The sequence below is a fragment of the Zalophus californianus genome, chromosome 14, assembly GCF_009762305.2.
Source record: "Zalophus californianus isolate mZalCal1 chromosome 14, mZalCal1.pri.v2, whole genome shotgun sequence".
Taxonomy (NCBI): Eukaryota; Metazoa; Chordata; class Mammalia; order Carnivora; family Otariidae; genus Zalophus; species Zalophus californianus.
The window spans coordinates 89770749-89783558 of NC_045608.1; the positions used below are offsets into that span (position 1 = coordinate 89770749).

At 50.3% G+C, this 12810-nt stretch overlaps 1 protein-coding gene across 2 annotated transcripts in view; it reads left to right on the forward strand.

Moving 5' to 3' along the window:
* Positions 1–12810, forward strand: part of CNDP1 (carnosine dipeptidase 1) — a 36500-nt gene continuing 23690 nt past the window's right edge. The window contains exon 1 of one of the 2 annotated variants that reach the window (XM_027575802.2): positions 1–104. In XM_027575802.2, coding sequence (XP_027431603.1) covers positions 81–104 — 24 coding nt within the window. In that variant the 5' untranslated portion in view covers positions 1–80. Of the gene's footprint in view, positions 105–10004; positions 10178–12810 lie in introns of those variants that run through there. The other variant, XM_027575803.2, reaches the window with a different exon arrangement.

Below are 12810 nucleotides of genomic sequence, written 5' to 3' on the forward strand. Positions count from 1 at the left end.
AGCTGAGGGCCTAGATGAGACCTCTTCCCCTTTCCTTTGAGCCCCAGGGGAATTGGTAGAGGCTACAGAACTCCAGCCCAATGGATCCCAAACTAGGAAGAGTGGTGAGTAGACCCTCCAACATCCAGAGTCTAGGGGACCAGAGTGCTAGACCTCGTTGGCGTAAGGAGTGTGTGTGCTGTGTGTCCTGGGCGTCAGGTGGGTAGAACGGATGCTCATGTGGCCCTTGCGATGCCGCCACTGGAAATGTTCTTAGGTACTCACTGTCTCCCCCCGAGGGAGGTGGTATCTGGAAGATTTTCCAGGAGCTTATGCAGTACCTGGCATGTGGTTGTGCCGGGAGTGGTGGAGCCAGGCGGGGACTCCGATGAGGCCCCAGCAGCTGCTGCAGGTGCGGCGAGCTAGGACATATTCCAGTGTGCTTTTCCATGCTCGTTTTTTCTTCCACAAAACACATTTTCCTATTAAGTATTCATACCTGTTGAATGTAGGAGGCAGGGTACCACCTCGGGGAAGATGGAAGATGTGGAGAATCATACACATGCAGGTGCAAACTGCTGCCTTTCTTGCTAAACCCTGAACTCTTCCCCCCCCCCACCCCACCATTTGTGTACCTAGTTGTGGGGTGGAGGCCCAGGGATGTGCATTTTAAGGGTGTCATTCCATGATTTTTAGTGTATTCACAGATACGTGCAACCATCACCACAGATGATTTTAGGATATTTTCATGACTTCATTAAAGAAATCCTGTACCCTTCACAATGACTTCCCTATTTCCTGGTCCCTGCCTCCAGCCCCGAGGAACCCTGCATCTGCTTGGATCTCTTTTAGGGCTCGCTACGGTGCAGGCAGTTAGCTGTTTAACAGGAAGCACTTCTAAGGAAACAAAAATAAAAGTTTAGATTCTAACAAACTCCAAAATCTGTTTTTGAGTCTAGAGGGCGATCAGTTGAGATTTGGGGGGATGTTGGGTTTGGAGCATCTTTAGATGGTGCAGCAGTGGGTGTGATTCTGATGAATTCCTGCTTTGCCATTGGGGTGACTCTGGTGACGGGCACTGGGTGTTCTGGTGAACTTCCTTCGTGGCCCCGCACAGCCGCAGGTGGGAAAAGGTGTCCCGTGCATGAACCACTGCAGTGATTTCTCGCAAGTTTATATCCGCTTCAGTTTGTAGGGGTTTCGGAAAAAGGGAAGTTTGAGTTCTTAGTGATTCCAAGTCAGAGGGTGGGAGAAAATTGGAAACATTAGTTTGGAGAGTTGTAGCTAGTTACTGGAGGAAACAGAAAGAACTGGGGACCCAGCCTGGTTTATAGGTAGGTGACAGTGACTAGAACTGGGGCCTGATAATGGGTGCACTATTACAGTTCTGCGCTGAAACAGGATTCTCTCTACCATCACCTCCGTTTCTAGCAGATGTAATCACAGTAGGATTAATTTGTTCCTAAAGTAAGTCTAGTCGCATTACACTTGGCCTGGTTATTTATGTAAGTGCAGCAAGAATAGCGATTGGTCATATAGGCTCTTTTTAAGTCTGCTTTGCCAGAACTTTCAATAAAGAATGTCAGATCAGACTTTTAAAGTCGCTCTAGACAAGGAAGTCAGGCCAAGGACTTGCCATCATTCTTCGCCTGCAGTACCTACAGATCTGGGTGAATTCCTCTCTTCTTGAGGTCCCCAAGATCTATTTTTAATAATTTTTTATTGAATTGTAACTAACATAGTGTTATTTTCAAGTATACAGTATAACGATTGAACAATTCTAGGTACTACTTTGTGCTCACCGTGAGAAGCATAATCACCAATGTTACTACCTTCTACTGACTATATTCCCTGTGCTGTACTTTTCATCTCTGTCAATTATTTATTTTGTAACTGGTAGTTTGTACTTCTTAATCCCTTTTATCTATTTCACCCATCCCCCACCTCTCCTCTGGCAACCAGCAGTTGGTTCTCTGTATTTAAGAGTCTGGTTTTCTTGTTTGTTTGTGCCTTTGTTTTGGTTTTCAGATTCCACATATAAGTGAAATCATATGGTATTTATATTTGAAGTTTCCTGGGTCTGCCAGAAAGTGTCCATCCTCACTCACCTGTAAGGCTAGAAACTGTTTCTGTCAGCAAGAGACCAGGCTGGTTTGGGGGTGCTTTACTGGTTTGATAAAGTCAATTTTAGTTCCTTAAAACTGGTCATATCTGATTCTATGCACTTTATTCTCAAATATGGCCTTCCAGTCAAGGCTTTGGTAACCAGTGTTTTAAACTATATTCTCTTATGAGGAGGACAGATTCCTGTTTAATGTATGCATTTGCATACACACACACACATATATGAATTGTATTGCAATGAAAATAAGAGCACTCAATGAAAGTTTACAAATTTTGGAGGGATCAGGCAGGGAGAAAAGCATAAATGTTTCATTTCTGTTTACAGAGATAATTTATCAGATTACTGTAAGTTAAAGATAGCTTAAGAAAAGAGATAAAGGGTTTCCTTAAATCTTAAAGGAACCAGCATGATTTCAAACAAAAAGTTAAAAAGTGACAATCATCCTCATCAGTTCGTCCGGTTCCCTGTAGTGAACTTCTGTTTTGCTTGATTCTGGATTAGAAGTTTTGTGATGGCATCAGCTCTTTCTTATTCTGGAAATCCATGCTCAGCCCCATGGCGGGGTCTGGGAGCCCCTCTAGGGCTCCGTCATGGAGCATTCTTGCTGCAGCTGATTACAGACACTCTGGGAGAAGAACCGGAGTGAGGCAGTAACCGTCCGGGACTGGGACTGAAACACAGCGTGGCTACGCATGTTTGAAAGCTCGTTTTTAACTGACCGAAATTTGGTTATTTCTGAGGCACACAGCATTTCAAATTAAACATTGGGATTATGATGGATTCTATGTACAGTAAGAACATGGACAGATTTCTAGAAATTTTACACAATTTTTGAGACACTAACCTGAAGAAGGTTAAACATCACTTTTATTTGACAATGCTCCTCATGTAATTTAACATATCACATAGACCTAATTAGAGTTTAGTTAATTCTAGTTACTATCACTCCCAAATCGTTGAGATTTTCCAGGGACCCTTGGGAAAAATCCCAAAATTGGTTCTAGGTCAAAAAGACTTCATTTAGAATTTGATTTTTGGAAGTTGTCGAAAATGTCCAGAGGTTTGAAACTTGATTAAATACGATCAGAGTTCACGTGAAGTAATAACTTGGCTGTCTATTTAACCAGAGAGACAATTGAAACATTGCAAGGGCAAATCAGAAAGTCACATAGTTTGGGGGGAGAAAAAGGAGGAAGAAGAAGAAAAAACACTTTAGTTCTTTTAATATTGAGAAGACTTAGCTTTCCTAAGTAATCAAAGACCTGATTAAGGCAGCATGAAGTACAGGAGGTTATTTTGATAAGGCACATAATCTTTATTTTCTGGGCAGATTGCTCAACATGTAAAGAACAATCCTTTACAACAGTCCAAGAAAGTCTTGTTCTTTGCATTGAGAAAGAATATTCAGTTGTAGCTTTACGTAGTCACACTGTTGATAGTAGAGCTCTTCAAAAACCTTATAATACATTCATTTACTTTTCTCCGGTTTCACTACACAATATAAGATTTTCTCTTTCTTTTTGCCCAACTTTTGATACTTGTTTTTATTTTTTACTTTCCTGTTTTTTAATTTTGAGACAACCTTTAGGTAACCCCTAAACTAGGACAAAATTTCTTTTAATAAGAACACATCTTCACACCTTACATACCCCCATTTTTTTTTTACCAAAACCATATCTTACTTTCCTTGTGTACTTTGTATACAGAGTTTATTTCTTTACCCTAATTATTCTCAGCGGTTTCACTTACATATATAGTTTAGAATTCTGAACCCTTGTAACTTTGCTATCTAGTGAACACCGGGAGGTAAGCAGTTGCGAGCTGGTTGTTACGTGTTCTGTAGATCAGCAACTTTATGAATACAGCATTTCATAATTTTTACAGACCTATGCTTCTTCATAGTACAATTGACTTTCAATGTGGCAAGAGAATATATTTACCAATAGACTTATCTATCTTTTGTCTCTCTGTAATAAGCCAAAAGTAGATAAACTTATGTTTAAAACTTAGGTTTATAAATGGTTTCAGTATTTTATCTTATTTAGAAAAGGTCTGGATATTTAATGAATATCCATCGTTAGGCTTAGTATAATTTTAAGGTTTCAAGTTACCAAAAAGATTTTGGAAATTTTTTAAGCAGACATATTTTATAAAACCTGAGCACTGTTTGGGTTGCATCTGGGAGGAGAGTGGAGGTAGGGGCTGCTAAGTCCTGAAGCTGCCTGGGCATCCCACGGAGCTCCTGCCTCAGGGGGCAGGTGGGTGCATTGCTCCTGGGATGGAGCCCAGACAAGCTGTTTTAAGTTGAGCCTCACTGATTTGCGGCCCACAGGAAATGCAGCAGGAGGAAGTGAACCAAAAGGATCGCCCCACTCCACCCCCTCGCAGCCCTGTGCACAGGACAGTAGGTCATTCCTGCACATCCAGGTGCAAGGGGCTCTTGTCCCCAAAGCACCTCTCCCCTCTGGCCCCCATAATTCCTCAAGTGTCCTGCATCTCAATTGCTCTTTCAAGTGATTACAATCCTCCCCATTCAGAAGCTCTCTGGTTGGAACAGAGGTGCCTTTTTCGGACTATGCATGGCACTGAAAAGGACCACACTCAGCTTCTGAGGCCACTGGCACATAAAGTTGGGGGCTCTGTTCCCTGTCTACCCATGAAGGAATGGGGTGCAGTGCATCCTGAGGGAGTGGGGAATTTGTGAAAGGAGACAGCAAGGGGGGAGTGTGCCCAGGTGGAGGGGGGGGGAAGTGTGCCCAGGTGGAGGGGGGGAAGTGTGCCCAGGTGGAGGGGGGAGTGTGCCCAGGTGGAAGGGGGAGTGTGCCCAGGTGGAGGGGGGAGTGTGCCCAGGTGGAGGGGGGGAGTTTGCCCAGGTGGAGGGGGGGAAGTTTGCCCAGGTGGAGGGGGGAGTGTGCCAAGGTGAAGGGGGTAAGTGTGCCCAGGTGGAGGGGGAAGTGTGCCCAGGTGGAGGGGGGGGGAAGTGTGCCCAGGTGGAGGGGGGAGTGTGCCCAGGTGGAGGGGGGAGTGTGCCCAGGTGGAAGGGGGAGTGTGCCCAGGTGGAGGGGGGAGTTTGCCCAGGTGGAGGGGGGGAAGTTTGCCCAGGTGGAGGGGGGGAGTGTGCCCAGGTGGAAGGGGGAGTGTGCCCAGGTGGAGGGGGGAGTGTGCCCAGGTGGAGGGGGGGAGTGTGCCCAGGTGGAGGGGGGGAGTGTGCCCAGGTGGAAGGGGGGGAGTGTGCCCAGGTGGAGGGGGGAGTGTGCCCAGGTGGAGGGGGGGAAGTGTGCCCAGGTGGAGGGGGGAGTGTGCCCAGGTGGAGGGGGAGTGTGCCCAGGTGGAAGGGGGGGAGTGTGCCCAGGTGGAGGGGGGAGTGTGCCCAGGTGGAAGGGGGAGTGTGCCCAGGTGGAGGGGGGAGTGTGCCCAGGTGGAGGGGGGAGTGTGCCCAGGTGGAAGGGGAGTGTGCCCAGGTGGAGGGGGGGAGTTTGCCCAGGTGGAGGGGGGGAAGTTTGCCCAGGTGGAGGGGGGTAGTGTGCCCAGGTGGAGGGGGGTAGTGTGCCCAGGTGGAAGGGGGAGTGTGCCCAGGTGGAAGGGGGAGTGTGCCCAGGTGGAGGGGGGAGTGTGCCAGGTGGAGGGGGGGAAGTGTGCCCAGGTGGAGGGGGGGAAGTGTGCCCAGGTGGAGGGGGGGGAAGTGTGCCCAGGTGGAGGGGGGAAGTTTGCCCAGGTGGAGGGGGGGGAGTGTGCCCAGGTGGAGGGGGGGAGTGTGCCCAGGTGGAGGAGGGGAAGTGTGCACAGGTGGAACCTCCCAAAGATTGTAGGATGAGGAGCAACCCAGTGCCCTGGGCTCCCTGAGTCTGCTGTACTAGGAGGTTTTATTTTATTTTATTTTATTTAAAGGTTTTATTTATTTATTTGACAGAGAGAGACACAGTGAGTGAGGGAACACAAGCAGGGGGAGAGGGAGAGGGAGACACAGGCTTCCCGCGGAGCAGGGAGCCCGATGAGGGGCTCGATCCCAGGACCCTGGGATCATGACCTGAGCCGAAGGCAGACGCTTAATGACTGAGCCACCCAGGCACCCCTAAGAGGTTTTAGCTTTACCGTTTGCTTGGGGCACCTTGTTACCTCACTACACCTTGTACTGCATGCAGCCCAGGGTCTCTGCAGGAGCACTGGTCTGGGGCAACGGCACAGAGCCCAAAGCCCCTGCTGACACACACCTTCATTTAGATCCCGAGCTCATGGTGCGGGGCCCACAGTTATTAATATATCCCATGTCCTCGTCTTGGAGGCTGAGGGTATCCAGGACATGGATGTTTATGCCTTTTTAGGCACAGTAATTGGAGCACACAGCTTTTCAGGGAGCTTTTTCTTCATGCGGATCCTGTCCACCTGGACTTGGGAAAGTGTGCGGTGAGGCGTGTTTCCAGGGAGTCTGCATGTGGGCACTGCACACCAAGGCTGGGGAGCCCTTGCCTTCAAGAAGGGAAATCACTTTAGGGACTTCGGGTCAAGGCTCCCATCCACTTCAAATGCCCCAATTACATGTGCTTTAAATTTTTGATTACAAAGACATGGACTCAGAAACACAATACATATCCCTACTGAACAAAAACAAAACTTACAGTGGGGAGCAGGGGCTGAGGCTGCTGCTTTGCTGGACTCTGGGTCTACAAGAGGCCGTGATGTCCAGGAGTGAGACTCCCGCAGGGTCATAGGGCCCAGAGCGCCTGGGCACGGACGGCAGCCGGAGCCAGTGCCATTGCAGAAGCCCCTGCGGTGGCACATCCCAGCCCCACTGCACGCTGTTTGGGAACAAACACTAAGCCACCCGCTTAAGACCCGATCGTGGACCAGGCATCATGGGGCGCCCAGAGGAGGCAGCCACGACAACCCGAGGCAGAAATCATTCCGGAGGAGAACAGGACAGCTGTCACTGAAGTGGGGCCCGCCAGTGAAGACCCAGAAGTACCTAAGACCCACAGGAAGAACACCCACAGATTAACTGAGAAGCAAGGCTATAGCCTCTGAAACACAACAGTAGAACTTGTTTACTGTTCTGAAGTAAACTGCTTACATACTGAAGAATGATGTATGTTTACATTCTTCAAGAGATGGATGATTGCGTGCGGAAGGCATATATGAGTCAAGAACAGACGGGTATGAAACACAACAACGTGAAGTCCTGAAAATGGAAATTAGTCATTGGAAAAACTCAAGAGTTCAGGTAAATGCATAACTGGCCCCCAAGAGAGACCTAGTCACCTGCACAACACCATGTCCGGGAAGCAGAGCGAAGAGGAAAGAAGAAAAAAAAAAGCTGAGAGAACTGGAGAACACAGGACAGATTGAAAGATGCCCACGGTCATAGTTCTAGAAAGAGAGTCAAGGGAATGGCAGAGAATCAGTGCTGGGAGAGAGAAGGAGAATTTTACGGAATAAATGAAGACACAAAGGAGTCTTCAGTTTGCTAATGGATGTTGAGGATCGAGCAAGATGTACCAGGTGTCAGACACCTCACAGTGAAGCTGAGGAGTAAGAGGAAATCCGGAATCCCTTAGCGGGGGAGGGGCGCCGTGGGCCATGATGCTCTGCAGGGGGTGCTGGTTGCAGGTGCCCCGCATGCACAGGGCCCTGGGGGCTGCAGCAGCTGGTGTGCACTGTGCGGGCGCACAGCTCGGGGCTGCCAGGCTGTGCATCAGGGACAGAGGCCAGGAGAGCCTCTCGCAGAAGGAGGAACACATCCAGTGTGGGTTTTGGGGAAACCCTCGAGACTCTTGAGATTGCCGGGAGGGAACAAAATCTGCCCAAATTTACATTTACATTTCCCTTATTCATGTTATAGCTGAAATAGACCAATTTTGCTTTTTTACACAGTGTTGGGATAGAAGTCGTGACGTCAGTGGAGATCAGGTACACTTGGTGTCCTTCAGGACTCTGCGCGTAATTGTTCCCTAGGAGCTGGCTGGGGTCTTAGTCTGTGACAGGCACTTAGGGAGATAAGGGAGACAAAAGTCCTAGCCCACCTACAACTTACCTTCAAGCAAGTCGGATCATTATAAAGTGAACATGTAATAGAATATGAGGTACAATAAAGTGCAGGGTGGCCTGCGTCAAAATTCACGTCCACCTGGACCCTCAGAATGTGACCTTATTTGCAAGTAGGGTCTGTGCAGATGTAATCAGTTAAAATGAGGTCATACTGGGGTGGGGTGGACCCTAAAGCCACTGCCAGTGTCCCTCTGGGAAGAGAGGGGACGCGGAGCCACACCCAGGCGGAGGCGGGTGAAGCCCGAGGCACAGATCAGAGCCATGCACCTGTGAGTGGGGGGGGGCAGGATGGCTGGCCAGCCCCTCACGTTGAGAAGAGGCAAGGAGGGACTCCCCAAGGAGGGAAATCCCTCAGAGGGATTTCTTTCCTTTTTTTTTTTAAGATTTTATTTATTTGAGAGAGAGAGAGAGAGAGAACACGAGAGGGGGAGGGTCAGAGGGAGAAGCAGACTCCCCGCTGAGCAGGGAGCCCGATGTGGGGCTAGATCCCGGGACTCCAGGATCATGACCTGAGCCAAAGGCAGTCGCTTAACCAACTGAGCCACCAGGGTGCCCCCTCAGAGGGATTTCTAACTTCCGACCTGCAGAACCGTGAGAGAATCCGTTCCTGTGGGATGTTGTTCCAGTAGCCCTAGGGAACTAACATGGGGGATGGAGACATTCCTGCCCTTTCCTCGGGCTGCCCTTGTTCCAGAACTTTCATTTGTGGAACTGTTTGTTCACAGCCTGCGGTACTGCTATTCCAAGAGGTGGCCTGGCCTGGGATCCACCCTTCCCTTTATGCTCCCGGGCCATCCGGGTCTCCTCAGCTCCCCCGTGCACACCGCCCTCATCCCCTCTCCCTCCTCCTCCTGCTGGAGCTTCCAGAAGCTTCTCTGTTCCGCTGCCACCAGAACCCTGATTTCATCTGCTATGCCCTGAGATCAGGCAGTCCCTCCTGCAGGTGGTTCAGATTTATCCTGTTCACACTCGTACGGAAAGTCCGCCAAATGAGATTTAAAGGAAGAAGGAGAAAACAGTGGTTCCTGTCTAACCACAGCCAGGTGATCTTAGCAGAGGACGCTGGCCTTGCCGGGCACAGCGCCACTGATGATTTGGGCTTCACACCCTTCAGCCTCAGCACTGAGGCTGAGCTCCGCTCTCGGTCCTTGCCTCTGAGGAGACCCTCCAGCTCCACGGGGTGACACTGCCCTCAGGGCACCGTGCCTTTCAGGCTGTGACCTTGGCGACATGGCACGCCTGCAAGGCCTCTGGCTCTCTCCTTCACCCCTTCTCCGGCTCTTTGCCGTCGCGCTGTGAACTGGCCCGTTTCCAGAGGGCAGCTGGCTTCGGAAGTGGCGCAGAGCCGGACTGCCTCTCTGGCTGATGTTTGGACAGGCCCAGGTCCCTGGCCACACTGGAGGGAATGAAAAGGGTCACAAGAGGCCTTTCTGAGGTGACATCACGCTCAGACAATGCCTGCTTTCTCCTTCCCTGTGGCCTGCGTGGGGCGAAGACCGGAGTGAGGGAGAGAACACGCACCCCTGCAGTTGGGAGTGGCCAGGATGGAGCACTGTGTACGGAGCCTGGGGCCCCGAGGGCGCTGGGGCAGGCTTCCTGCCTGCCCTACCTGCGCCCCATGACCACACCCAGCTCCTCCTCCACCCCTGGCTTCTGGCCTACTCTGGTGGAGAAACTGGCGGTTCTTGGGACTTTCTGGGGGAGCTCTGCTCCTTGAAACCCTCTCCTTCATCCTAGACTGCCTCCAGGCTCCCTTCTGAAAGCCACGCCCCGGGCTTGCTCAGGCTTCTAGGGAGTTGTTGCAGAGTTAGTTAATCTCTGCAGGATCACTGGGTTCAGTTCAGCTCCTGCAGGGGAATTAACACATTCCAGGAAAGCCTGGTTTGGGGTTGGGATTTTATTTTTAATCCTGTCATAGTGAGATAAAATAGGCAACTCAAGCATTTTTTCTGCATTATAACAAATCCATCCAAGCTGACACGGGGCAGATCAGCCTCTGTAAGACAATCACGTCGGACTCCAGGGGACTTGGTAAGTAGAATTCTTGGTGTGCACGTAGACCCTGGCACTAAAGTTTCTTACAGGCAGAAAAGGGTTTGGCCTCTGGCTTCCCCCCCATTGTGTGCCTGGGGGGAAGCCAGCTCAGTCCGGCTGTCTAGGCTGTCCACCGTGGGAGGCAACCCTGTTTTCATTTTCTATTGTTGATTCTAGTCAACTTCAAAATCCAACAACAGTAACAAATGGGGAGGGAGTGGGCTTCATCAACAGCTTACCCCGTTCCCAGACCCCTTTTAGGGCACCTGCTTTGTTCCAGGTGGGTGGTGGAAGTGCCCTTCTGAAGACAGAAGACACCATCCAGGGGGATGGTGGGGTGTGGGAGGCTCTAAGGCGGTGGAGCTGGATTGGGGCCCAGGGGTGGTTACGCTGCAGACCTGGACATGACTTTAAGAAGTCTTAAAAGGTAAAGTGTTTAAAACTAAGATTCAGCACAGGGCGCTTGGAAATTTGTTCCCAAAGAACAACCAGCTGGAATTAGCAGAAGCCTGTGGAGCAAGCAAGGTTTCCTCTGGGACGGGCCCTGCAGGGCTGGACTACCTATTCTCCCCAAGAAAACAGGAAGCCCAGGGCCTTCCCAGCTCTGCCCCCGTGACCCCATGCTTCACCTTCCAGTTCTCTGGCAACTTTCTATATCTGCGGAATTTTGTTGGGTGGTTAGTTCAAGGTCAAGCGTGACTGTAACACAAGGAGACAAGCGGAAAGGTAAAGGAACATGAGAGACTCCAGAGGGGCTGATCCGCAGCCCTGGTCCCACCCAGGACCTTCCAGGCGGGGCTGGTGCCCAGTGAATCCCCGCGGGCCTGAGGGCGAAGGGCAGCAGGGCTCTGCTGGCTCTGCAGGGAGGGGGAGCGGCGGGCGAGGTGTGCAGGACCAGTCTTTCTGGAGCATCAGTCCTTGGCCCGTGGCTTCCACTGGGAAGGAGGCCATTCCCACTGAAACTGCAAATATTCTTGGTCCTTGCGGTCACGGTTTTCCTTCTTTGCCCGTGGCTCCCTTTTCTTCTTCAAATTCCCCTTTTTATTTTTTATCAGAGAGGCGCATCAAATAATTTTTAGTGGAAATTGAACAAATGAATAATAAAAGTTCAAATATTGATTTAGGTGTATCAGCTGCAAAAAATTAGCCTACTCCATTTCAAAGGGCTTTTCCCGGGTGCCCAGAGCTCCATCTTCCTGCCAGTGCGGGTCTGAGGACTCATTTCTTTGGGATTTATTTGTAACCTTTGGCTTTTGGCTCTGCTTAGCTGAGTTTAGCTGAATCCAGCCTCATTCTTCTCAGAATAGAAGGCCAAGGGAGCGCCTCAATGGCCCACTGGCACCATCTACTGGACTAAATTCTTAATCTGTTCATGAATGAGCCTGGCTCCCTTTTACCCCCCCCCCTTTTTTAAAGATTTTATTTATTTATTTGGGAGAGAGAGAGAGAGAGAGCATGAGCAGGCGTAGGGGCTGAGGGAGAAGCAGACTCCCCGCTGAGTAAGGAGCCTGACGACGACGCGGGGCTCGATCCCAGGACCCTGGGATCGTGACCAGAGCTGAAGGCAGACGCTTAACCTACTGAGCCGCCCAGGCGCCCCCTTTTATCTTATTTTTACCCACTACTTTGCTTCCTTTATGGGTATTTCTCCAACTCGGTGATATATTATTGAATGAGTCCTTCTATTTATGATTGCTATTTTTATAACGACTGTATTGCACTATAATTCACGTGCCTTACAGTTCACCCGCTTCAGTGCACACTCCAATGGCTTTTAGTATATCCAGTTGTGTAGCCGTCACAATTTCAGAACATTCCAGCCACCCAGAAAGAACCCCTGCCCATCAGCACTCGCTCCCCATTTCCCCCAATCCTCGCAGGCCTCGGCAGCCTGCAAGGTCCCCCCCTCCCCCGTCTCAGGATCTGCCTGTTCTGGACATTCCACATACATGGGCTGATGCCATCTGCAGTATCTTGTGTCCGGTTTCCTTCACTTCGCACTGCGTGCTAACGGTTCGTTGGTGCCGTGGTGTGGGTCAGCCCTCCATCTCTTTTCGTGGCTGAACAACATCCCCTTGTGTGTGGCCGCCATGTCTTGTGTACCCACTTGTCTGTGGATGGTCATTGGATTAGCTCTGCCTCTCAGCTGCCAGGAGGAATGCAGTCGGGGGCCTGCTCAGGAAGGGGCTGCCGCCTCACATCCCCACCTGTTGTAGGATTTCTCCATTTTAACCCATCCTCGTGGGTGTGAAGTGATTTTCATCTGCCTGATGGCTAATGAGGTTGAGCGTCTTTTCATGTGCTTATTGGCCACTGGTGAGAGAAATGTCTCTTCAGATCCTTTGCCCACTTTTAAACTGGGTTAATTTGTATTTTATTATTGAGTTGCAGTTTCTTGTATTGTAGACACAAGTCCTCACCTCGGCCGTGCCAGCGCCTGGAAGCAGAGGCCAAGGGAGGAAGCAGCCTACATCTAAAATGGTTCTATTGTAAAAATGTACAACAATCCAGAAGGAAGAGCTGGGCGGGAAGAAGAGCATTAGTTTAGCTCGGAACCTGGTCAGCCTACCCTTCTGTGGACCCAGTTTTTCTGCTCTGAGCCCAGCCTGGAGCCCACCATGGGGGTGGAG